The 25,269-nt window shown below is 43.9% G+C and overlaps 2 protein-coding genes across 7 annotated transcripts in view; one reads left to right on the forward strand and one right to left on the reverse strand.

Moving 5' to 3' along the window:
- LOC143874112 (dynein light chain 1, cytoplasmic-like) overlaps positions 1–14,834 on the reverse strand; it is a 63,807-nt gene extending 48,973 nt beyond the window's left edge. For 3 of the 6 annotated variants that reach the window (XM_077376885.1, XM_077376877.1, XM_077376867.1), the window contains exon 1: positions 14,485–14,834. In XM_077376885.1, coding sequence (XP_077233000.1) covers positions 14,485–14,712 — 228 coding nt within the window. In that variant the 5' untranslated portion in view covers positions 14,713–14,834. The remainder of the gene's footprint in view (positions 1–14,484) is intronic. The other 3 variants (XR_013249255.1, XM_077376893.1, XM_077376905.1) reach the window with 3 other exon arrangements.
- Positions 14,835–18,881: 4,047 nt separating this feature from the next.
- Positions 18,882–21,637, forward strand: LOC143882171 (uncharacterized). Its single transcript, XM_077385627.1, has 4 exons — positions 18,882–19,064; positions 20,046–20,291; positions 20,371–20,712; positions 21,632–21,637. Exons 1-4 carry the CDS (start codon positions 18,882–18,884, stop codon positions 21,635–21,637), a joined length of 777 nt encoding a protein of 258 aa, XP_077241742.1.
- The last annotated feature ends 3,632 nt before the right edge of the window (positions 21,638–25,269 follow it).

A 25,269-nucleotide genomic window follows, 5' to 3' on the forward strand; every position in this document is an offset into this window, starting at 1 on the left:
ATTCTATAGAGGTTGCATAATATGTATTTTCTATTTAGATTGAAGGGCTAGGATCAGCCTATGGAAATGATATTTTGGGATGCAACCTTTGTGGTCCATCAAATGGACGGTTTGGATCATCCTTTGGCGTTGTGTTCATTTTAAAAAGTATGGGTAGAGTTCAAATGATGGGCCCACCAACGGTTGCTGTTGGGAGAGAGAGGTAAAAAGTTGGGGAACATGTTATATACGTTACACTTAAACATTTACAGCCTCAATGGGGGAAAATACTTTTTATTAGGTGAAAAGATGTCTGTTAGAGGGAAGAATGGTTAGGAGGGATAATTCGATCCTCAACAAAATATGAACAATGAAAAGCAATTCATTTTGGTCGTTTTCAACTCTCCACTGCTTTTTGAATAATAGTCCAAAAAAGACTCTTTTTGTCATTTTCCCACATATATATATATATATATATATATATATATATATATATATATATATATATATATGAGGACAGTGTTCCTGAGCTCGAGCTCAGATAAGCTTATAAGCTTATATGAGCTCGAGCTCAAAAACACAGGTGGCCCCACATTTTTTGGGGGATTTAAACCATTCATTTGGAAGGCCCTTCCATGGATAGGGTGTGTACCAAAAATCAGCCCTATTAGATCATCATAACTCTGTCATTTGTGGAGGGAAAAATGGGCAGAAACATGGACACACAGTGTCTGACCATTTTTCCCTCCACCTTTGATTGGGTTAGGATGAACATATAGGGCTGATTTTTGGTACACACCCTATCCGTGGAAGGGCCTTCCAAATGAATGCTTTGGATGCCCCAAAATGTGGGGCAACATGAGTTTTTTAGCTCGAGCTCAGTTAAGCTTATCTGAGCTTGAGCTCAGGAACACTTCTCTCTCTCTCTCTCTCTCTCTCTCTCTCTCTCTATATATATATATATATATATATATATATATATATATATATGTGTGTGTGTGTGTGTGTGTGTATATATAGTTTTTCTGTCACCGTGACCCATGTGGCGTCACCCTCATTGTTAGCGCAAAACGCACCCCGTCATCTTCAACCTCTTGAAAACACAGAAACCCACTTCGTTTTTTATATTTCTGGAAAATTTCAAGTTGCCTTTAAAGATTTTTTTATGAATAATCTCTCAACGCTTTGGACGGAAAAGATGGGAAATGATGTGGAAATGACCAAACTACCCTTAGAATGCAAGAAACCCTGAAAAATTCTTTCTGTCTTTCTAAGGTTTTCGTAATGATTCATGCTCTTGAAGGATTCTAGGGTATTCCAAAGGATCCATGGAGCGCCGTCAGAGGCGTTGGACTCCATGGATCATGGGCAACGATCCCATATGATCTGATCGCGGATTGGTCCTTTTTATTGCCAAAGTTATTTTTCACTCGAAACTCAAAACTTAATTTTGCTAAGAAACTTTAACGGGGTGCACGCCATGACTGCACAGATTGTTTTATCCCAGTTGCTTATAATTTATGATTTAAATCAATTCTTCATCATCTACCCTCTCATAGATAATAAACCGAATTCAAAAGGATAGATTTATGGAAAAAATTGATTTGAATTTCCTTTCAAAACGAATTGATCTTATCTTGATCAATCGCCACAGTACGAAGGCTTCTCTGATACCAACTGTTAGCTTTATTTTTTAATTTGAAATTAACGCGGAAGTTACCTCCGGCCATAGCGACTAGAATCAAAGATCACGAATCCCTCGAGCTTTAGCGATCCACAAATACGAACATGATCTCCATTGCGCACGAACAAGAGAAGATAGATCTTCTAATCGATAGAATCGCAGGCACAGTTTTTGTAATCCCCGGCCCCACTCCTTTCTTTTATGATTTTTTTCTACATTATATCTTCTTTATTTGGTAATAGGTGTGTATCTTCAATCTAATTGGTTGAAAATCAACCGATGAGATACATCTTGGGGTTAGGGGCATTTCAGAAAATTGCAAAAACTAGTGGCCTTGGTGTGAATACTTGGAAGTTCATGGGGGTGATTTAAAGGGAAAGGATTTGGCAGAGAGAAAACGCGATTTAAAAGGGGATGTGTGTTTTGCATCAAAATGGAAGGGGGGTGTAAATGGGTACTTGTATGTTGTAATAAAAAGGGATGAATGGGATTACGGTTTTGCAAAAACCGTAAGAAGTGTCTTAACTCGACGACTCTTCCTTCATCCCTATTTAAGGAACCAAATTACCCCTTACTTTCCCACTTTTGTTTTGTTGTGGAGAGAGAGAGAGAGAGAGAGAGAGAGAGAGGAGAGAAAACCTAGGAGAAAGAGAAGGAACGAAGGAAGAGTACTCGGATCGATCGATCGATTGGAAAGCTTGATTTCACGAAGACGTGGGTGAATCCTAACCCACTAGTTTATCACATTAATATAATATATTACCCTATAGGGACCTCTTCTCAATATTTTCGAAAATTATAAGATATTTGATTTTTCCATCGTATATGGAACCGTAAATTTCTATCCTTAAGTCTCTTTGAAAAGCTTATATTAGGGAAAAATAAATTTTGTCTTCCCTAATTTCTCTTTGCCATATCATCTAAGACCAATACCTGTAAAATGAATGGTTTATAATCATCCTAAGATGAGATCTATTTTACCATAATAGATGTGCCATTTTATTACATTAGAATGCCTACCATTACAATACATGTTTTGATTCTGTGGGTCCCTACCATTTTACGCCATGGGTCTGTAAGGCCAATAAAACTATTTTACCCTAATATTAGTGCTAACAGTGATGTGAGGTCCACCCTCTCTGTCGACAAACATGCATATGGTAGGCCAACCTTTACACCATGTGATTTAATATTGTGGGGTCTGACCACCATTTACACCATGTTTTGATGGTGTTATGCCTACTATTTTACATCCACACATAACATGGGTATTGAATGCTACTGTGTGGGTGAGTGTATATATAAATATAGTAAATATTTACATATAAGAAATGATATCAGTACTAACATGTTTTGATAGTAATTTATACTGATGAATCTTGTCTTTTAGAATTTAAAGATCATAAGAAATGATATCAGTGGTAACCATGATTTTAAATCTCGACTGAAATTTCGGATTTCGGTGGGGACCGAAACCGAAATTTCCCAAAATTTGAAATTTAGCGAAATACCAAATTTCGGCCCGAAATTTTGAGAAAATGGCATTTAAAAAAATAAAAAAAAGGTGTTACAAAATTTCGTCCGAAATTTCAAAGCTTAATACCAAATTTCGGATTTCGGTGGGGTCCGAAATAGGTACCGAAACCGAAATTTAAAACCTTGGTGGTAACATGTTTTGATATTAATTTACACTAATGAATATTGTCTTTTAGAATTTAAAGTTATGTCAAAAAGTTATTACAGTTCTCTAATGCCAATTAAAAAGAAGACATGATGGACCATACACCGATTAAAACATGGTTGTGTTGATATTATTTGCATACATATATATATATATACACACACACACATATACAGACACATGCACCTATACATATTATGGCTTCTAAGAATGGTTTTCAATATATATATATATATATATATATATATATATATATGTGTGTGTGTGTGTGTGTGTGTGTATTAATTATAAAGAAATTATATTTCCACCCCTACTTGTAAACATTTAATGAGGTGGAAATATAAAAGAAGTTATATTTCCACCTTATAGCACATGTACCCACCGTAAGGGTAAGAATAATAATAGTTTCCAAGTAAGTTAAACATGTGTAGTTTTCTTGGAATAGAAAGATACCGTTGTTATATGTAAAGGGCTGAAAGATACCCTAACATAACACTTTGGTCGGGTTAAAAGATACCTTGATACGCTTGTAAAGGGTTCAAAGAACCATGAGACCTAAAAGATCTTCCAAAATTAATTATAATCTCCGAATATAAATTTACCCCAGTTTTAGTATGGAATCGTCAGTATGATTGTGTTTCGCTGATGTGGTAACCACCACCTATCAACGGGTCTGTACGCTGGACATGATCACATCGATCATGGTCGAGATGGAGCCTATAACGTAGCTTGGGCCTCGGTGATGGATTTCGCTGGTTTATTTGTGTCCTTTGTCATAGACGATGGATTTCGTAGGCCACCACTTATAGATTTCAGGGTGAGGACAATTGTTTATATATACTTGCGCGCACTTGGGACTACGGTCCCGTGAACATTGGTCACTGCAGTGTGGCCTCATTCGTTTGGGTACTTGCTTATTAATAAAATGTGACATTGATCTCAAAGAAGGCTAGTAAATCCTTGGATAATGACTTTAAACTAAGTCACGAACTTGAAAACCTCAAGTGGAATCTAGCATCGTAAGTTGCTTTCCAAATGATCTTTTTTTTTTAAATATTTTTTATTGAAAACATGAAAAGCATGTCATTTATAGTAATTGCATAAGTCAAGATTCAAACAACACATCGTAATTGTATAAGTATGTGTGCATGATTGTTTTGGTTTATCTGCTGGGTTGTTGTGCTCATTATGTTGATTACCATTTTCAGATCCTGAGGATCACCTGTAGATCCGTTGAGCTATGGAGATTAGTATTGCTGGTCAGGAGACACCTTCAATCACTTACCTGTTAAGTTTAATGTTTCTTTGTTGAGGGAATAATATTGATGTATTGAAAGACTTCTATTAGTATCTGTAATTTGAGATGTTACTTATTTTATTTAAGTTAGCTTCCGCATTAGTTTGATTAAAGTGATTGTGATATAAATAAATTGAGAAATTTTGGAAGTCGAGCCTTGCATGTTCGTGGTGGTAACTCTACAGATATTGTGGCGGCTGTTACGGGCACCGACCTAGGAATACGGGTCAGGGCGTGACAGTTAAAGTGGTATCAGAGCATGGTTTTACCAATGCGCGTGGAGCAGACTTTTGGCTATCGGAGATTTGAGATCGACAATAGCTTTCTTAATTTTGTGTGACTATCGAGTTTTAATATGACAAATGTGTTTTGTTTGTTGAATTAGGATTATGGACCGCTTACCTGAGATTGTTGGCGTCCCAGTTGAGGGGCAGGTCCCTATTCTGCACGACCCCGTACCAACTCCTGTGCAGCCTAATCCAGCACAGGCAGAGTCACACCAGTCAGCGGCTCACGTTGAGGAGGGGGGACAGAGGCAAGAGGTCGAGGGTATTTCTAGGCTTGAAAGGATGATTGAAGGCCTGGTGAGGGTGGTCACCTACCAGCAACAGCAGCAGGTGCAACAGCAACAACTGATGTAGCAACAACAGGTTCAACAAGAGAAGGAGAGGGCTGAGCCCCGACAGTCGAGCCATACGTCAGAATTTCAGAGGACGACTCGTACTTTTGTGGGGACCACTGATCCTATAGAGGCAGAGGAGTGGATTTTGGATACCGAGAAGGTGTTCGAGTCTCTAGGGATACCAGAGCAGGAGAAGGTAGCGGCAGCTACCTTATGTTGAGAGGCAGTGTAGACTACTGATGGACGATGGAGAAGAGGCTGTGTGGGGATGATGTGATGACTTGGAGGCAGTTTTCGATGGCCTTTTATGGCAAGCTCTTTCCAGTCAGTATGAAGAATATGGAAGGGGAGTTTTTCAACCTGCGGCAGGGGAGAAAATCTGTGGCAGAGTACGAGGCTGAGTTTGACCGGCTCGGGAAGTTTGCACCGGCCGCATTGATGCAGGACGACAGAGTTTTAGCTCGTCGGTTCCAGGAGGGCTTGAGGGAGCTGATCAAATACCAAGTCAAGAACTTCCAGCTCCGCACATATTCTGAGGTTGTTAGCAAGGCACTCCAAGTAGAGGAAGGGCTGCTGAAATACCAACTGCATGAAAAGAGGAAGAAGAGGCCGAGGCCAGGGCAGCAAGAGGGCCAGGGTTCTGCCCAGCAGCCTAAGAGGCCGGATTCCCATCGCCCAGGTGGAGGGGCGGCTTCCAGAGGAGAAATGGTGGGGGTCAGAGAGGAGCGGCACCGGGACTCGTAGAGCGATGTAACAGATGTGGCCGACCGCCTCCCACTCAAGAGTGTCCGTTGATCACGGGTAGATGTTTTCGTTGTAGGCAAATCGGACACCGTGCTGCGAATTGCCCCACCCTTACTCAGCCCCAACCCCAGCCTGCGGCAGCAGTGGTGCCCAGAGTCGCGCCACCAGCGCAGAACCCTCCAGTCGGGCAGGATCATCAGACCGCTCAAGGACCACGCACAGCAGGCCGTTTTTACGCCCTGACTCATCAGGAGGCACAGACATCTGGAGGAGTGGTGACAGGTATAAATTAAAATTTATTGATATGATTTCTATTTGCTTGCATGCCGAGATATTTAGTTCTCTTATATAATGTAAATTGTTATTGTTAGGTATTGTTAGAATATCATCAGAACCTGCTTGTGTATTGTTTGATATCATCTATATGAACCATCCAACTTATGGGGGGAAAACCAAGTATCTTAACTATGATATTTCCTTTTCTCTAGTTAGCAAGATATTAGTATCAAGGGATTTTAGGATATCTTTAAGTAAAGAGTCTTGCCTTTTTTAATTCCTATATTTTGGTAGTTAGGAGTTTTCCTTTGGTGGGATTTTATCTTGTACTGAGAGAAGTAGGTGACCCTAAGAAAGGGGGATTTTTGGAGATTTGATACATATTTTGCTTCTTCTTCTTCTTATCTTCGTGTGTTATGGATTTGTAAAAACCGTAGACAGAAGTGGGTGAATGCTATTTGGTTTTCAGTGTTGTGATTTTCTTCCTTTGTTGCACTAAGTTGGTATCAGAGCCACCATTGATCCTTGGCGTTTGTCATGAAGAAGATACTACCATGGTTAACAATCATTGATGTGGTCGAGGTGTTCGTATGGAGGCTCCTCATTATGATCAACAAGCCAATGAAGTCGAATAACTAAGGAGGCAAGTCTTACAACTTACTGAATGTTTAGCATGTTTTGAAACAGTAAATATGACGATAGTCTCATCTCGGAGGATGTTAGCTCTTTATCATCTTGCTTCGCGGAGTGAGACAGGTGAAAAAGGGAGCTCCATATCAGTCCTAATCAGCCCTACCATGATATTGATATGAGGGTGGATATATTGGAGTTCGAAGGGAAGATTTGACCTTGATGAGTATTTTTTTTTTAATGATAAAACCTTGATGACTATTGATTGGCTCAACGCGGTTGATTGAGTATTTGGTTACAAAGTGTTGGCTTTTTTAGTGTGGCCCACATTGGTGGGACCTACTTGAAGACAAAACGTTGGCTTTCCTATTCACTTTGTATTCTATTCACAGAGGGAGTCATACGGATAAATCCCAAGTGTTTTGAAATTCTAAAACACGTGAGTGTTAGAGGTGTGGAAGGACATAAATTCGTGTGCCGAAATCTATAAATATGGGTTGCGTTTGATGGGAACAACACTCATACGTTATATCTAAAGTTCTATCATAAAGAGGGTCCCTAATCTGAGACAAAAACCGCCACGACCCGCCCCGTATTCCTAGGCCAGTGCCCATAACAGCCACCGCAATATCCGTAGAGTTACCCCCACGAACATGCAAGGCTCAACTTCCAAAATTTCCAAATTTACTTGTAGCATAATCACTTGAATCAGACTAATGCGGAAGTTAACTTAATTAAAATAAGTAACATCTCAAATTACAAATACTAAAAGAAGTCTTTCAATACATCAATATTATTCCCTTAACAAAGAAACATAAAACTTAAAAGGTAAGTGATTGAAGGTGTCTCCCGACCAGCAATACTAATCTCCATAGCTCAGTGGATCTATAGGTGATCCTCGGGATCTGAAAATGGTAATGATCATAATGAGCACAACAACCCAGCAGATAAATCAAAACCAACCAGCTAATAAGGAAAATCATGCACACATACTTATATAATAACGATGTAATGTTTAAATCTTGACTTATGCAATTAGTATAAATGACATGCTTTTCATATTTCCAATCAACAATATTTTAAAAAAAAAATCATTTGGAAAGCAACTTACGATGCTAGATTCCACTTGAGGTTTTCAAGTTCGTGACTTAGTTTAAAGTCATTATCTAAGGGTTTACTAGTCTTCTCTGAGATCAATGTCACATTTTATTAATAAGCAAGTACCCACACGAATGAGGCCACACTATATTGACCAACGTTCATGGGACCGTAGTTCCAAGTGCGCGCAAGTATATATAAACAATTGTCCTCACCCTGAAATCCATAAGTGGTTGTCTATGAAATCCATCGTCTATGACAAGGGACACAAATAACCCAGTGAAATCCATCATCGGGGCCCGAGCTACGTTACAGGCTCCATCTTGACCATGATCTACGTGATCACGTCCAGCGTATAGACCCGTTGATAGGTGGTGGTTACCACGTCAGGGAAACACAATCAAACTGACAATTCCATACTAAAACTAGGGTAAATTTCTATTCGGAGATTATAATTAATTTTGGAAGATCTTTTAGGTCTCATGGTTCTTTGAACCCTTTACAAGAGTGTCAAGGTATCTTTCAACCCGACCAAAGTGTTATGTCAGGGTATCTTTCAACCCTTTACATATAACAAGGGTATCTTTCTATTCCAAGAAAACTACATATGTTTAACTTACCTGGAAACAATTATTATTCTTACGCTTACGGTGGGTACATTTGCTATGAGGTGGAAATATAACTTCTTATATATTTCCACCTCATTAAATGTTTACAGGTAGGGGTGGAAATATACTTTCTTTATAATTAATACAAACATATATATATAGAGGAAAATGATTGTGAGCTTGAAGCTGATATAGCTTATATGAGCTTGAGGGCCCAAACACATGGGTCCCACATTTTTTGTGGTGATCCAAACCATTCATTTGCAAGGCCCCATCATAGATAGGGTGTGTACCAAAAGTCAGCTCTATTGGATCATCCTAACCCCTCGAAAAGCGGAGGGCAAAAATGGGCAGATTTGTGGCAAACGGTGTCTGTCCATTTTGCCATCCACTTTTGGATTGGTTAGGATGATCCAATGGAGCTGATTTTTTGTACACACCCTATCTATGTAAGGGCCTGTCAAATGAATGCTTTGGATCATCATAACAATGTGAGCCCACATGTATTTGGCCCTCAAGCTCATATAAGCTATATGAGCTTCAAGCTCACAATCATTTTCCTCATATATATATATATATATATATATATATATATATATATATATATATATATATATATATATATATATATATATATATATATATATGTGTGTGTGTGTGTGTTTAAAACCATGCTTGAAAGCCATAATATATATAGGTGCATGGGTGTTTATATGTATGCAAATAATATCAACACAACCATGTTTTAATCGGTGTATGGTCCATGATGTCTTTTCTCTTTAATTGGCATTAGAGAACTGTAATAACTTTTTGACAGATCTTTAAATTCTAAAAGACAATATTCATTAGTGTAACTTAATATCAAAATATGTTAGCACTGATATCATTTCTTATGCTCTTTAAATTCTAAAAGACAAGATTCATCAGTATAAATTAATATCAAAACATGTTAGTACTGATAACATTTTTATATGTAAATATTTACTATATTTATATATACACTCACCCACACAATAGCATTCAATACCCACGCTATGTGTGGATGTAAAATGGTAGGCATAACACCATCAAAACATAGTGTCAAGGTCAGCCCACCCTATGCATATGTTTGGACAGAGAGGTGGACCTCACATCACTACTAGCACTATTATTAAGGTAAAATAGTTTTATTCGCCTTACAGACCCACGGGGTAAAATGGTAGTGACCCACAGAATCAAAACATGTATTGTAATGGTGGGCATTCTAATGTAATAAAATGACACATCTATTATGGTAAAATAATTCTCATCGTAGGATGATTATAAACCGTTCATTTTACACGTATTGGTCTTAGATGATATGGCAAAGAGAAATTAGGGAAGACAAAATATATTTTTCCCTAATATAAGCTTTTCAAAGAGAGGCTTAAGGATAGAAATTTACGGTTCATATATAAAGGAAAAATCAAATATCTTATAATTTTCGAAAATATTGAGAAGAGGTCCCTATAGGATAATATATTATATTAATGTGATAAACTAGTGGGTTAGGATTCACCCACCTCTTCGTGAAATCATGTTTTCCAATCGATCCGAGCACTCTTCCTCAGTTCCTTCCTTCTCTTTCTCCTTGGTTCTCTCTCTCTCTCTCTCTCTCTCTCTCCACAACAAAACAAAATTGGGAAAGTACAGGGTGGTTGTTTCCTTAAATAGGGATGAAGGAAGAGTCGTCGAGTGAAGACATTTCATACGGTTTTTGCAAAACCGTAATCCCTTTTTTATTACAACATACAAGTATCCATTTACCCCCCCCCCCTTAATGCAAAACACACATCCCCTTTTAAATCATCTTTTCCCTCTGCCAAATCGTTTCCCTTTAAATCACTCCCATGAACTTCCAAGTATTCACACCAATGCCACTAGTTTTTGCAATTTCCTGAAATGCCCCTAACCCAAAGATTTACCTCATTGGTTGATTTTCAACCAATTAGATTGAAGATACACCCCTATTACCAAATAAAGAAAATATAATTTTGAAATGGAAAAAATCATAAAAGAAAGGAGTGGGCCCGGGGATTACATTCTCCCCTCCTTACAAAAATTCCATCATCGAAATTTACGTATCAGAAGACAAAGGCACATACTGAAACAAAAAGGGATACTTTCTCTCACTTCCTCCAATTCCTAGGTCGCCTCACACTCAGAGTGGTTGCTCCACCGGACTTTGACGTAAGGAATGGTACGCCTCCTGAGAACCTGATCCTTTCGATCAACGATCCGCATCGGGTGCTCCTCATAAGACAGGTCCTCACCGAGCTGTATCGAGCTAGCTCCATTATACAATCTGGATCTGGGATGTACTTCCTTAGCGAAGAAACATGGAATACATTGTGGACTCTGGCCAATCCAGGCAGTAGCGCCACTCTATAGGCAACTGTTCCAATCCTCTCAAGCACTTGGAATGGTCCAATATATTTAGGACTCAACTTCCCCTTGATGCCGAACCTAAAAACTCCCTTGGTCGGCGAGACCATCAGGAATACATGGTCTCCGACCTGGAATTCAAGCTCTCGTCTCCTACTGTCAGCATAGCTTTTCTGTCTGCTTTGCGCTGTTTGGAGACGCTCTCTGAACAACCTGATCTTCTCCTCTACCTGCAATACCAAGTCCGGTCCTAGTAATTGCTTTTCTCCAACATCATCCCAATGGATAGGCGATCTGCACTTCCTCCCATAGAGAGCCTCATATGGTGCCATCTGAATGCTGGACTGGTAGCTGTTGTTGTAAGCAAACCCAACCAACAGCAGTTGTCTGTCCCAAGAACCTTTGAAATCCAAGGCACACGCCCTCAGCATATCCTCTAAGATTTGGATCATCCTCTCAGACTGTCCATCTGTCTGCAAGTGATATGCTATGATGAAGCTCAATCAGGTCCATCTCTGTGCAGACTTCCCCAGAATTGAGACACAAATCTCGGATCTCTATCTGACACGATCGACACAGGCACTCCATGAAGCCTGACTACCTCACCAATGAACCATTCTGCCATTTGTTCTAGTGTCGATCCCACTATGTACGCCAAGAAATGTGCCGACTCAGTCAACCGATCAACAATCACCCAAATGGCATAATTCTTCCTCAACGTTTTTAGCAATCCCGTAACAAAATCCATGGAGATATGCTCCCATTTCCACTCTGGGATAGGGAGCGGATCTAACAACCCTGCTGGTCTCTGGTGCTTTATCTTCACTTGCTAGCAGACCAAACATTTAGCTACAAACTCTGCAATCTCACGCTTCATGTTGCTCCACCAAAAAGTCTCCCTGAGATCCTTGTACATCTTGGTGCCTCCAGGATGCACCTAATATCCTGAATTGTGAGCCTCATCCATGATCTCTCTCTTCGGCTCTGCATCAACTGAAACACACACTCTGTTCCCAAATCTCAGGGATCCATCTGTGTGTACTCTGAAATCCGACCGAGAACCAGCCTCAACCTCCGACCTGAACTTCTGAAGCTTCTCATCTGTAATCTGGGCCTAGTTTATCCTTTCAAGTAGAGTAGGTTGAACCCTTAAGTTTGCAAGATGCACCCCCGGTTCATGTTTCCTCACATCTATACTCAGCCTCCTCAGGTCCTCTATAATCTGTCTTTGCTCAGAGATTAAGGCCAAAATCTTCCCTTGGGATTTTCGGCTCAAAGCATCTGCCAATACATTAGCCTTCCCTGGATGGTAGCTAATGGTCAAATCATAATCCTTAAGAAACTCTAGCCACCTCCTCTGGCGCATATTCAACTCCTTTTGGGTGAACACATACTTTAGGCTTTTGTGATTTGTGAACACCTCACATAGCTCACCGTAAAGATAATGCCTCCAAATCTTTAGAGCAAAAACTACGGCTGCCAACTCCAGATCATGTGTCAGGTAATTTTTCTCATATGGTCTCAGCTGCCTCGATGCATACGGCATACCCCACCACCTTACCATGCTGCATAAATACGCATCCCAGACCGCTCTTAGAAGCATTGCTGTAAATGGTAAACCCGCCACTGCTTGCTGGAATGGTCAAAACCAGGGCTGACACTAATCTTTGCTTCAATTCCTGGAAACTCTACTCACATTTGTCTGTCCAATCAAATTTGGTTCTCTTATGAGTCAGTAGGGTCAAAGGTAAGGCAATCCGTGAGAATCTCTCAACGAATTTTTTGTAGTACCCTGCAAACCCAAGAAAACTCCGGATCTCAGATACATTGGTTGGTCTATTCCAAGGCAATCCGTGAGAATCTCTCAACGAATTTTTTGTAGTACCCTGCTAACCCAAGAAAACTCCGGATCTCAAATACATTGGTCGGTCTATTCCAACTCACCACTACCTCTATCTTCTGAGGGTCTACAGACACACCATCCATTGAAATGACATGCCGTAGGAAAGCCACTCGATCTAACCAGAACTCACACTTCTTGAATTTCGCATAAAGTTTCTCATCTCTCGGGATCTGAAGCACCTGCCTCAAGTGCCTCTCGTGATCCTCCTCGCTCCCGGAATAGATCAAGATGACGTCTATGAAAACTACCATGAACTAGTGAAGGAACGGCCTGAACACTCGGTTCATCAAATCCATGAATGTTGCTGGTGCATTGGTCAACCCAAATGGTAGCACCAAGAACTCGTAGTGACCATAGCGCGTCTTGAAAGCTGTCTTCTGCACATCCTCTGGCTTGATCTTCAACTGGTGATTTCCCGAGCAGAGATCGATCTTCAAAAATACTTTTGCTCCCTGCAATTGGTCAAACAGATCATCGATCCTGGGCAGTAGGTACTTATTTCTGATGGTCACCTTATTCAACACCCGGTAGTCGATGCAAAGCCTCATACTACGGTCTTTCTTCTTCACAAAGAGAATTGGTGCTCCCCAAGGCGACACACTGGGTCTAATAAAACCCTTGTCCAACATGTCTTGCACCTGGCTATTCAATTCCTTCAACTCCGTCGGGGCCATCCGATAGGGAGACTTAGAGATCGTACCTGTGCCAGGCACTAGGTCAATGGAGAATTCAATCTCCCTATCTGGTGGTAACCCAGGCAGATCCTCGGGAAACACATCCGAAAACTCTACGACCACAGGAATGTCCTTGATCTTTTTCTCCTCCTGCTTAATTTCCGAGACTGATGCCAAATACCCTTGACAACCTTTCCGCAACGATCGGAAGGCTCAACATGCAGAGATGAACTGAGGGGATGTACTCACCATACTACCCCTGAAATTAAATTCTAGCTGGTCCGGAATTAGAAATGTAACCACTCGATCCCGGCAATCTAGCCGAGCATGATAAGCTCCCAACCGGTCCATCCCTAAAATGACGTCGAAGTCCTTCATCTCCAGGACAATGAAGTCAACGGCCAGTCTCTTACCATCAATCTCTACCTCACAATTCTTGTAGACTCTGTCTGCAATAAGAAGACCTCCAATTGGAGTGTCTACACCCATCTCAATCTCCATCTGATCACAAACCCACCCATGATCTCTAACAAACTTTCTAGACACAAAGGAGTGCGATGCTCATCCACCAATACAATGTATGCAAGTCGCACCATAAAATGGCACCATTAAGTCTCTCCAAGACCATTTCTCATCTATCTAAAGGGGGAAAAAAAACCCCTAGTTGAGTTCCTAACTTCTAATGTGCCACACCCAAAAGAGCAATTCACAGAGCATGTAAAATAAGAAGCAAGAAAATCCCAAACTAAAACAAGAAGAAAGAAGAAAACCCACAAAGCTCAATAGACAAAAATCAAATAAAATTTAACAAACAAATGGAGCATTGAACTGCAACAACTCTAATCCCATCATTCAAGAACATTTTTCGGTTTTTGGGGGGCTTACCTTTTTCAAGGAGAGGGCGAGGCTCATGGTGTCGAGCTTAGGCATGGAGTCGAGGGAGTCACGTGCGCATCGGAATGCACGGTTTTGGTGGGCCAGGGGCATGTCTGAAGCTCCGACTCGGACGTTAAGACATTCCTTCTGTTCTTGTTCCTCGTTCGCCTTTTTCTTCTGGATTAGGCTATTCAGGAATTTGCTCCTCCTCTCTAGCTCTTCTTCTGCTCCTTCCATCTCTTCTTCTCATTGCAACTTCTACTTCTGTTCCTCTTCTTTTCTTATGCTCTCAACCTTCATTTGAAGTTTTGATCAAAAAGAAGGAAAATAAGTAGAGGCGTATGAAATGGGAAAGAGAGACAAGGCAGAAGACAACTAAAAGGACGTATCCAGTACATTATTCTTTTCTTGTAACATTTTTTGGTGCGCTGTCAGCTCACCAACACTTTGCTCTTTTTCAAAAAGTACTGCAAGGGTCATACCATAGGCATAGGATGATCCAAACCATTGTGCTAAAGAATCATTTTCATAGGATAATCCCAACCCTCCAATCTATAGAGGTTTCGCAGTTCCTTTGTAGATCAGAGGGCTAGGATCTTCCTTATGGTAATGATTTTGGAAAAACTACCAAAAACCCCCTAGATAAAACCGTATCTTTCATAATCACCCTAAAATATCCTTAATTACCAATAGTACATTGATAGCTTTTAATTTTTTATTTTATCCATTCTACCCTTGGCTCTGTTCACTTGTTTTCCTGAGAAAGGAAAAGAAAAGGTTTCCCATGAATCTTATGTGGCATTAGGCTCTGTTCACTTGCATTCCTGGGAAAGCAATTCCCTGGAAAACAACATATTTTTTTCCTTGACAAGACCTTGATAGGACAGAATTATGGTGTTCACTTGCTTTCCTGAGAAAGTAACAAGCCTAGGTGGATAATGTCAAATAATGATATGGAAATTGCCAAAAATGATGTGTAAATGTCTCTTTTCTCACAAGTGTAGGAAATCAAATCCCACTATTTTGGTCGGATTTGCTTTCCCGGGAAAACTAGTGAAAAAAGGTGGGCAAGCAGTTTCTCGGGAAACCTTTTCCTGCACCATTCATGCGCACGTGAACAGGCGCGGGAAACCTTTTCCTACACAGTTTCCTTGGATTTCTTTTCTTAATGCCACGTCAGATTCCCGGGAAACCTTTTCTTTTCCTTTCTTGGGAAAACAAGTGAACAGAGCATTAGGAAAAGAAATCCAGGGAAACTGTGTAGGAAACGGTTTCCCGCGCCTGTTCACGTGCGCAGGAATTGTGCAAGAAAAGGTTTTCCGAGAAACTGCTTGCCCACCTTTTTTCACTAGTTTTCTCGGGAAAGCAAATCCGACCAAAATAGTGGGATTTGGTTTCCCACACTTGTGAGAAAAGAGACATTTCCACATCATTTTTGGCAATTTCCATGTCATTATTTGACATTATCCACCTAGGCTTGTTACTTTCTCGGGAAAGTAAGTGAACACCAGAATTCTGTCTTGTCAAGGAAAAAATAGGTTGTTTTCCAAGGATTTGCTTTCCCGGGAATGCAAGTGAACAGAGCCTTAGTTGTAGACAACATGGAAATCTATAAAATCCCTCACTCTATCACTGAATCGGCTAAATCTCTCTTATAAAGGCAACTTCTTTTGTGAGATTTTATACTGTGTAAGCCGGTTTAGTCAATTATTTCTCAAAAATTAGGATGATCCAAACCGTCAATTTGAACGGCACACTGTAGGATGATCCAAACCGTCAATTTGATGGGAACATTGTAGGATGATCCAAACCATCCATTTGATTCGCACCCCGTAGGATGATCCAAACCGTCCATTTCATAGGTATACCGTAGGATGATCCAAACTGTCCATTTGATGGGCCATAACTTAAACAGGTTGTAGACCAAAATTCATTTCCATAGGATAATCCCAAGCCTCTAATCTATACATCGAGGAACTGAATATTATGGAAACTTCTATAGATCAAACTGTTGGGATCATCCTATAGAAATGGTTTTTGGGCCACAATATATTTACGTTGTGGCCATCAAATGGATGGTTTGGATCATCATATGGTGTGGCATGTAAAGTACTTTTACATTGTAGCCCATCAAATGGATGGTTTGGATCATCCTAAGGTGTGGCCCATACACATACTTTTTGAAAAATAATGGACTATACGAACTTACCATATACAATCTTCTTAGAGGGAGATGTTTCCTTTATTTGAGAGTTGTTAGACCTAAAATCGGTAACATGTACAGCAGTGATGTAAGAGCTGAGCTGGATGACTAGAGGAGCTGAGTCCTGAAGGACCGGAGTGAACGAGGAGTGAGGTGGTCGAGAGAGAGTCCTGCTATGAGGGCTGAGTCCTGCACAAGGCAAGCGAGGTCAGAAGACCAGACCGGGTTTTACTCCGGACAGGCCCTTCGACACTCAAGTCAGTATGAGCAGGAGTGAAGGGGAGATGTCTGAGAGTTTAGGGAGAGAAGGGATTTTCGCATTACCCATTGGTTTGAGCTTTGAATCCCTTTTTATAGGGAAAACCTGGTGAGGTGTCCTGGACAGGTGTCCAGGACAGATGGCGGCCTGTAAGAGGCTGGAGTTCACCTACTCCAGGACAGGTGGCAGGCTGTGAGTGGCTGGAGTTTACCTACTCTGGGACAGGTGGCAGCCTGTGAGTGGCTGGAGTTCACCTGCTCTGGGACAGGTGGCAGCCTGTGAGTGGCTGGAGTTCACCTGCTCTCGGACAGGTGGCAGCCTGTGAGTGGCTGGAGTTTTTACACCCCATCAGTTGCCCCCCAGTTTTCCAAGTCATTGAGTGACTTGGGAAAGTGTGGTTGATCGCTTATCTGGATGGACAGGTGTTGTGTGGAAGTGAATCGGAGGGTTCAGTCTGGAGGTCCAATCCGGAGTCCAGCTGGAAGCGGAGTCCGGAGATCCAGTCCGGAGTCCAGCTGGAAGTGGAGTCCGGAGGTCCAGTCTGGAGTCCGGCTGGAAGTGGAGTCCGGAGTCCAGTCCGGAGTCCGGCTGGAAGTGGAGTCCGGAGTCCGGCTAGAAGTTGAGTCCGGAGATCCAGTCCGGAGTCCGGCTGGAAGTGGAGTCCGGAGGTCCAGTCCGGAGTCCGGCTGGAAGTGGAGTCCGGAGATCCAGTCCGGAGTCCGGCTGGAAGTTGAGTCCGGAGTCCGGCTGGAAGTGGAGTCCGGAGTCCGGCTGGAAGTGGAGTCCGGAGGTCCAGTCCGGAGTCCGGCTGGAAGTGGAGTCCGGAGATCCAGTCCGGAGTCCGGCTGGAAGTTGAGTCCGGAGTCCGGCTGGAAGTTGAGTCCGGAGGTCCAGTCCGGAGTCCGGCTGGAAGTGGAGTCCGGAGATCCAGTCCGGAGTCCGGCTGGAAGTGGAGTCCGGGTGTGGACTCATTTTTTGTCGTCTAGCGGCCAGTCAGGTTCGGACCGGACTGGTTTTTGTCGTTTTGTTGAAACGCGTTATATCCAGTTCGGATTTTCCCGGACTGATTTTTGTCGTCTTGCGGCCAGTCCGGTTCGGACCGGACTGGTTTTTGTCGTTTTGTTGAAACGCGTTATATCCAGTTCGGATTTTCCCGGACTGATTTTTGTCGTCTTGCGGCCAGTCCGGTTCGGACCGGACTGGTTTTTGTCGTTTTGTTGAAACGCGTTATATCCAGTTCGGATTTTCCCGGACTGATTTTTGTCGTCTTGCGGCCAGTCCGGTTCGGACCGGACTGGTTTTTGTCGCTTTGTTGAAACGCGTTATATCCAGTTCGGATTTTCCCGGACTGATTTTTGTCGTCTTGCGGCCAGTCCGGTTCGGACCGGACTGGTTTTTGTCGTTTTGTTGAAACACGTTATATCCAGTTCGGATTTAAAGATCCAGTACGGAGTACGGAGCATGGAGTGCGGAGCAAGTAGTACGGAGCATGGAGTGCGGAGCATGTAGTACGGAGCGGAGATGTGATTTTCATGCACGTAGGAACACGCGCGTGCTTGATCGTATTTTTGAGTGGGAGAATGTGTCCGTCATAAATATGGGACACGTGGCGCCATTCGAGTGTCCTCGAGATGCGTGCGTCGTATTTAATGCCCCACCGCCTCTGAAAAGCTATAAAAGGAGGTTTTACCCCCTTTCATTCTCTACTTTTTACTTTTCATCTTTTCTTCTTTTTCTTGCTCTGAGAGCTTCGACTTCTCAGTTCTCAGTTCGCAGTTCGCAGTTCGCAGTTCGAGTTGCGCAAGGACTTGACGAGCTCCACTCACCGGTATTCCTCTCAGCCCTTCTCTTTACTACATGTCTGATAGTAATTCGAGTTCCGAGTCCGGTACGGAGTCCTCCACTAGCAGTAGTTCAGAATTTAGGCCGCCGCAGGAGCCTGTAATGGCTAGGACGTCCGCTAGAGTAGATCTTGTAGATAGTGACGACGAAGGGGACAAGGAGGAGGTGTTTTTAGACTTAAACGCCACTCCACTCCCCACTGTTAGTCTCTCCCGAGCAGAAGGGAGTGTTGAAAGTGACGTTGCTGAGGCGTCTACAACATTCCCTCCTGGTCAGGCGGTGGAGGTAGTCGCTAGAGCGCGGATGGATGCCAACCCAAAATACAACCTGCGAGCTCTAGTCGAAGAGAACTACCTCACCAGGTCCATGCTAGGCGACATTAGGAATAAGTACTGTGTGCCTCCAAGATTTGAACTGAAGGCAGCTATAGAGGGAGACAGAGCCTGTAACGAGAGTCGAGATCTCTGTATTTATGAGGAGTCGATGAGGGCGGGACTCCGATTTCCTCTGCACCCATTCTTCGCAGCGGTGCTTCGATACTATGGACTGGCCCCAGCTCAAGTAGCTCCGAACTCATGGAGACTACTGACTGGGTTCTTGTATCTTGTCCACGGCCGGTTAGAGAGGAGCGTGAGCTTGTCGCTATTCCGTGCTTGTGCACATCTGAAGAGGCATAAGGAAGGGGGCTGGATCTACATCAGCCAGCGCCCTGAACTCAAAATCATCACCGGTATCCCCTCGTCAATACATTCATGGAAGAATAGGTTCTTCTACGTCGAGGATAAGGAGGTCAGTGAGCCCTGGCCTGTCCCTCTAGTGTGGGACACTCCGGACACTTCCAAATTAAGTCGAAAGCCGCTCCTCGAGAGTGAGGACAAAGAGACTTTCGCCTTGATGCGGAAGGAGATTGAGCAATCAGGCCTTATCCGCTGTGCAGAGTTCTCAAGAGAGGAGGTGCTAGTTGGACTGGGCGTGAGTGCCGCGACTCCAGAACGTATGTAGCTAGACTTGTCTTTTAAAATATGTTTACTTTTATATGCTTGCTTCTGACTGCTTGCTTGTCTGGCAGAAATGAAGAAACAATCGACTGTCGAGAAGATAAGACAGGGAGCCCAGCCACGGGCACAGGAGGGTGCTGCACAGGCACAACAGGAGCGCCAGAAGAGAAAGGCGACTGTACTGGGGAGTCCGGCCCCGTCACAGGGCACTCCACCCCCATCCCAGAGGCCCAAGACTACGGTGAAGCTAATAGGCCCCTTTGCTCAGGGCGGTGGCTCTTCTAAGTCCGGTGGTGCTTCTACCGGAACCGGTTCTGGGGCTCGTCTTCCTACGGGGCTTAGTGAGCACGTCTTTCGACCCAATTGGGCCGTTCTGAAGGATGACACTGCCCTAGGCGAGAGCCGAGTAGCAGCAGAGCTTATGAGCAAGTGTTTGCTGCGGAAGGACAAGCAACAGATCCTTTACGAGCCGCCAGCTACAGGAGAGGAGGCTGTGCTATCCTCAGCTTACCAGGTAAGGAAGTGGTGATCCGTTTGCTAACTTTCTGCCCATTTCTTCCTTTCACCATACTGATGTCTGTTTCTTTCTTCAGATCTTGTTCTACTATAATGACCTCAAGGAGAAGAGTAAGAAGTTCTCCCAAGCCATTACTGCATCTGAAGAGGTGAACGGAAAGTTGGCCGCTGAGGTGCAGGAGCTTCAAACGAGCATCGGGCGAATAGAGGAGGAGAGGAGGTTGTTGAAGGAGGATCTGGCCGCAGAGAAGAAGAAACTGGTCAAGGCTGCTGAAGCCATGGAGGCTCAAAGAGGAAGAGCCACTGAGAGGCAGGAGAAGGCAGTGAAGGAGGCCACAGAGGCGAAGGAGGCTGAACTTTTCAGCCTGTCGAGCGAGGCTTATAGTCTTGGATACTACGACTGCCTCCAGGAGCTCCAGGCCTGCAACCCAAACTTATTGATGCAGAACATGACTCTCCCTGCCAGGCCGAAGATTACTGATGAGGAGCCAGATGCTCCTGCTGATGCTCCTGCTGACATCACCTCTCTTCCAGATGCTTAGTATTTTATTTTATTTTTGTTTGTTTTGACCTCTTTTTGTAATGGTCCTTGAGACCCTACAGCTCTTACCAGCCTTTTTAAAGTGAATTTTGTAATGGCCCTCGAGGCCCCACATATTCTGATCAATGAAATCACATGTCTGTCTCTGATACTTCTCAACTGAGTGATTTGCTTGACTGTCTTTTTAATTTTGATAACCTGGGACTGAGGCTGTTGATAGTCGAATTGTGACGAACTGGTCTTTTAACAAGTACCCAAGTTCAGGAACAACAAGTACCCAAGTTTTGTGAACTGGGTTTTCAGTAAGTACCCAAGTTTTGTGAACTGGGTTTCCAGTGAGTACCCAAGTTTAAGAACTGGGTTTCCAGTGAGTACCCAAGTTTTGTGAACTGGGTTTCCGGTAAGTACCCAAGTTTTGTGAACTGGGTTTCCAGTGAGTACCCAAGTTTTGTGAACTGGGTTTCCCGTAAGTACCCAAGTTTTGTGAACTGGGTTTCCAGTGAGTACCCAAGTTTAAGAACTGGGTTTCCAGTGAGTACCCAAGTTTTGTGAACTGGGTTTCCAGTAAGTACCCAAGTTTTGTGAACTGGGTTTCCAGTGAGTACCCAAGTTTAAGAACTGGGTTTCCAGTGAGTACCCAAGTTTTGTGAACTGGGTTTCCAGAGAGTAAGAGTGAAACAAAGTCTGCAAAAAAGATTATTTATTTATAACAACAAATTGACAAATTTACAAAGTCACCTTTTTACGCTGTACATTTTGTCTATTGATAATATCTCCTGAGATTTTTGGAGTTCCAGGCGTGAGGTAATAAGTGCTCTTCCAGTGTCTCCAGTTTATAGCTTCCTGGCCGGATAACTTCTTTCACTCGATATGGCCCTTCCCAAGTCGGGGAGAGTTTCCCGACTTTCGTCGGTTGGGAGACGGCTGCCTTTCTCAGGACTAAATCTCCTGTCCTGAATTCTCTGGGGCGAATCTTGGAGTTGTGATAATTTGATACCCTCTGCTTATAAGCGGCGACCCGGATTCGAGATTCTTCCCGGATTTCTTCTAGTAAGTCGAGATCGGCACGGAGCCCGTCGCCGTTAAGCTGCTCGTTGAAGCTGGTGATTCGGGGAGACGGAGCGCCTATATCGACTGGTATCACAGCCTCAGTACCAAAGGAAAGGTTGAATGGCGATTCACCAGTCGTCGTGCGAGGAGTAGTGCGGTAAGCCCACAGAACGTGATAGAACTCATCTGCCCAACGGCCAGCTTTTTCGTCCAGCCTCTTCTTTATCCCCTGGAGCAGGATTCTATTAGTTACTTCCGTTTGCCCATTGGTCTGGGGGTGTGCAACCGAAGTAAATCTCTGTTCAATTTTTAGGTCCGAGCAGAACTTTCGAAAGTTCCGGCAGTCGAACTGTTTGCCGTTGTCTGTGATCAAGATACGGGGAATCCCAAATCTACAGACTACTGCCTTCCAGAAGAAGTTCTGCACATTCTGCTCAGTGATCTGGGCCAGAGGTTCTGCCTCCACCCACTTAGTGAAATAGTCGATCGCCACTACCACGAACATGCGCTTTCCAGAGGCCGGTGGGAAAGGGCCTAGGATGTCCATCCCCCATACTGCAAAGGGAAGCGGACTAATAATTGGAGCCATTGCTACGGCAGGCTGGTGGATGGTAGGAGAGAACTTCTGACACTTCTCACACCTTTTAACCAGATCCAGGGCATTCTGCCTGATAGTAGGCCAATACAGTCCTCTGAGCAGCACCTTTATCGCCAGGGCTTTGCCCCCCAGATGTTCTCCGCAAATTCCTTCATGAGTCTCTTGTAGTGCATACGCGGCGTCGCTCGGCCTCAGACACTTCAGATATGGGAGAGTATATCACCTTTTGTATAGATTGTCACCACTGAGGGAGAATCGGGCAGCTCTCTGTATCACCTTACGAGCTTCTTTCTTATCCTTCGGGAGTCTAGCATCGCGCAGATAACCCACGATCTCATCCATCCAGCACGGCTCATCTTCCACCTGCATGACTTCCATGGCTTTACTGTCGATGCTGGACCTCTGTAGAAACTCCATGTGTATGCTTCCGAGAGTGGTATATCCAGAGGCAGCCAGTTTTGACAGCACGTCAGCTTTGGCATTCTCCGTTCTTGGCACTCTGATGACCTCGAAACTTGCAAACCGGCTGGAAAATTGGCGAACCTTGGCGAGGTACTTAATCATACGCTCGTCTCGGGCTTCGTAGACACCTTGGATCTGGTTTGCTACCAGCTGCGAGTCGCAGTATGCTTTCAATTTTTGGGCGCCGGTCTGAATTGCTAGGCTCATTCCGGCAAGGAGGACCTCATATTCCGCCTCATTATTTGATGCACGGAACCCGAATCTCAGGGCGTAATCCGCAGTGAACTCATCAGGCCCAGTGAGGATGAGGCCAGCTCCACAGCCGTTTTTATTTGAAGATTCGTCGACATATACTTCCCAAGTTGGTGTGCTGGTTATGGAGTCCTGTCCGGCTGAAGGTGGCCTGATTTCTGTCCGAATTTCCTCTGTCATACGCTCTTCAGGGACTACTTTCTCTATAACTGGGAGCTGCAATGCTTCAGGGTCGACGACCTGCTGGGGGATAGTGCACTCTGCTACAAAATCTGCCAGTACTTGGGCCTTGATAGCTGGCCTGGGTGCGTACTGAATATCGAACTCGCTTAGCTCTACAGCCCATTTCACAAGTCGCCCGGAGATATCTGGTCGATGGAGAACTTGTCGAAGTGGCTGATCAGTCAAGACCTTTACAGTGTGAGCTTGGAAGTACGGCCTTAACTTCCTGGCGGCCATTACCAGCGCGTAAGCCAATTTCTCGACCCGCTGGTACCTTGTTTCTGCGTCGTGAAGAACCTTGCTAACATAATAAATTGGTTTTTGCTGGCGGTGCTCTTCACGGACGAGTACAGCTGCCAGAGCCGTGGAGCTGATGGAGAGATACAAAAATAGCTCCTCGCCCGGCTCCGGCTTTGTTAATAATGGCGGAGAGGACAAATATCTTTTTAGTTCTTCGAATGCGACCTGACATTCTTCCGTCCAGGGCGCGGTCTTGAGTCCCTTGACCGCGCTGAAAAAGGGGAGGCACCTTTCCGCTGATTTGGAGATAAAGCGACCCAACGCCGCTATCATTCCTGTGAGCCGCTGGACTTCCCTGATGGTTTTTGGGGCAGTAAGCTCCATGACGGCTCTGATCTTTTCTGGATTTGCTTCTATCCCTCGCTGGCTCACCATGAATCCTAAGAACTTCCCCGAGCTGACACCAAATGTGCACTTGGTGGGGTTAAGTTTCATGTTGTGCTTCTTCAGGACCTGGAATGTTTCTCTGAGATCAGACGCATGATCCTGCGCACTCTGACTTTTGACCAGCATATCGTCTACATAGACTTCCATGTTACGGCCGATCTGGTTCTGAAAAAGTTTGTTCACAAGCCTTTGGTAAGTGGCTCCGGCATTTTTGAGGCCGAAGGGCATAACTCGGTAGCAGTAAGTCCCTTGATCTGTGACGAAGGAGGTCTTTGGTATATCCGACTCGTACATCCTGATCTGATTGTATCCGGAGAAGGCGTCCATGAAGCTCAACAGTTCATGACCCGCTGTGGCGTCAATGAGTTGGTCGATCTTCGGGAGTGGATAGCTGTCCTTAGGACAAGCCTTATTCAGATCGGTGAAGTCGACGCAGGTCCTCCATTTCCCATTAGTCTTCTTGACTAGGACTACGTTTGCCAACCAGTCCGGGTATCGAATCTCGCGAATGAAGTCAGCCTTCAGAAGCCTCTCCACTTCTTCTTTTATTGCCTGCCGCCTTTCGAAGGCGAAATGTCGTCTCTTCTGCTTCACCGGTCTGCAGGTTGAATCAACACCGAGCCTGTGTGTGCTGATCTCTGGATCAATGCCGGGCATATCGGCGGGAACCCATGCAAAGACATCTGCATTGTCCTGGAGAAAGTTGGTGAGCTGGTGCTGAATGTCGGTGCTGAGGGAGGAACCGATCAGAGCGACTTTCTCACTGTCCTCTGGGCACAGTGGGATGGAGAGGAGGTCTTCAGCAGGTTGAGTCCCTCTGAGCTCGTCCCTTACATCGAGCAGTTCAATTGGCAGTGACTCAACTGCATTTTTGCCTTTAAGTGCCGTTGCGTAGCACTCTCTGGATTGAGGCTGATCCCCTCGAACTTCCCTCACACCATTGGGGGTTATGAACTTCATTTTTTGGTGGTACGCCGAGGCTACTGCACGGATGAGGTTCTGGCCAGGCCGTCCCAAGATAGCATTATAGACCGAAGTGGCCCTTACTACTAGAAAGTTGACCATGGCGAAAGCTTGACAAGGTGGATCTCCGACAAGAACAGGGAGCTCGATCTGCCCCACCACTTTCACGACCTCTCCGGAGAAGCCAAATAAATCTGAGTT

Source organism: Tasmannia lanceolata, unplaced genomic scaffold, assembly GCF_043159265.1.
Source record: "Tasmannia lanceolata isolate RefF3 unplaced genomic scaffold, GAP_Taslan_0.1 ptg000002l, whole genome shotgun sequence".
Lineage (NCBI taxonomy): Eukaryota > Viridiplantae > Streptophyta > Magnoliopsida > Canellales > Winteraceae > Tasmannia > Tasmannia lanceolata.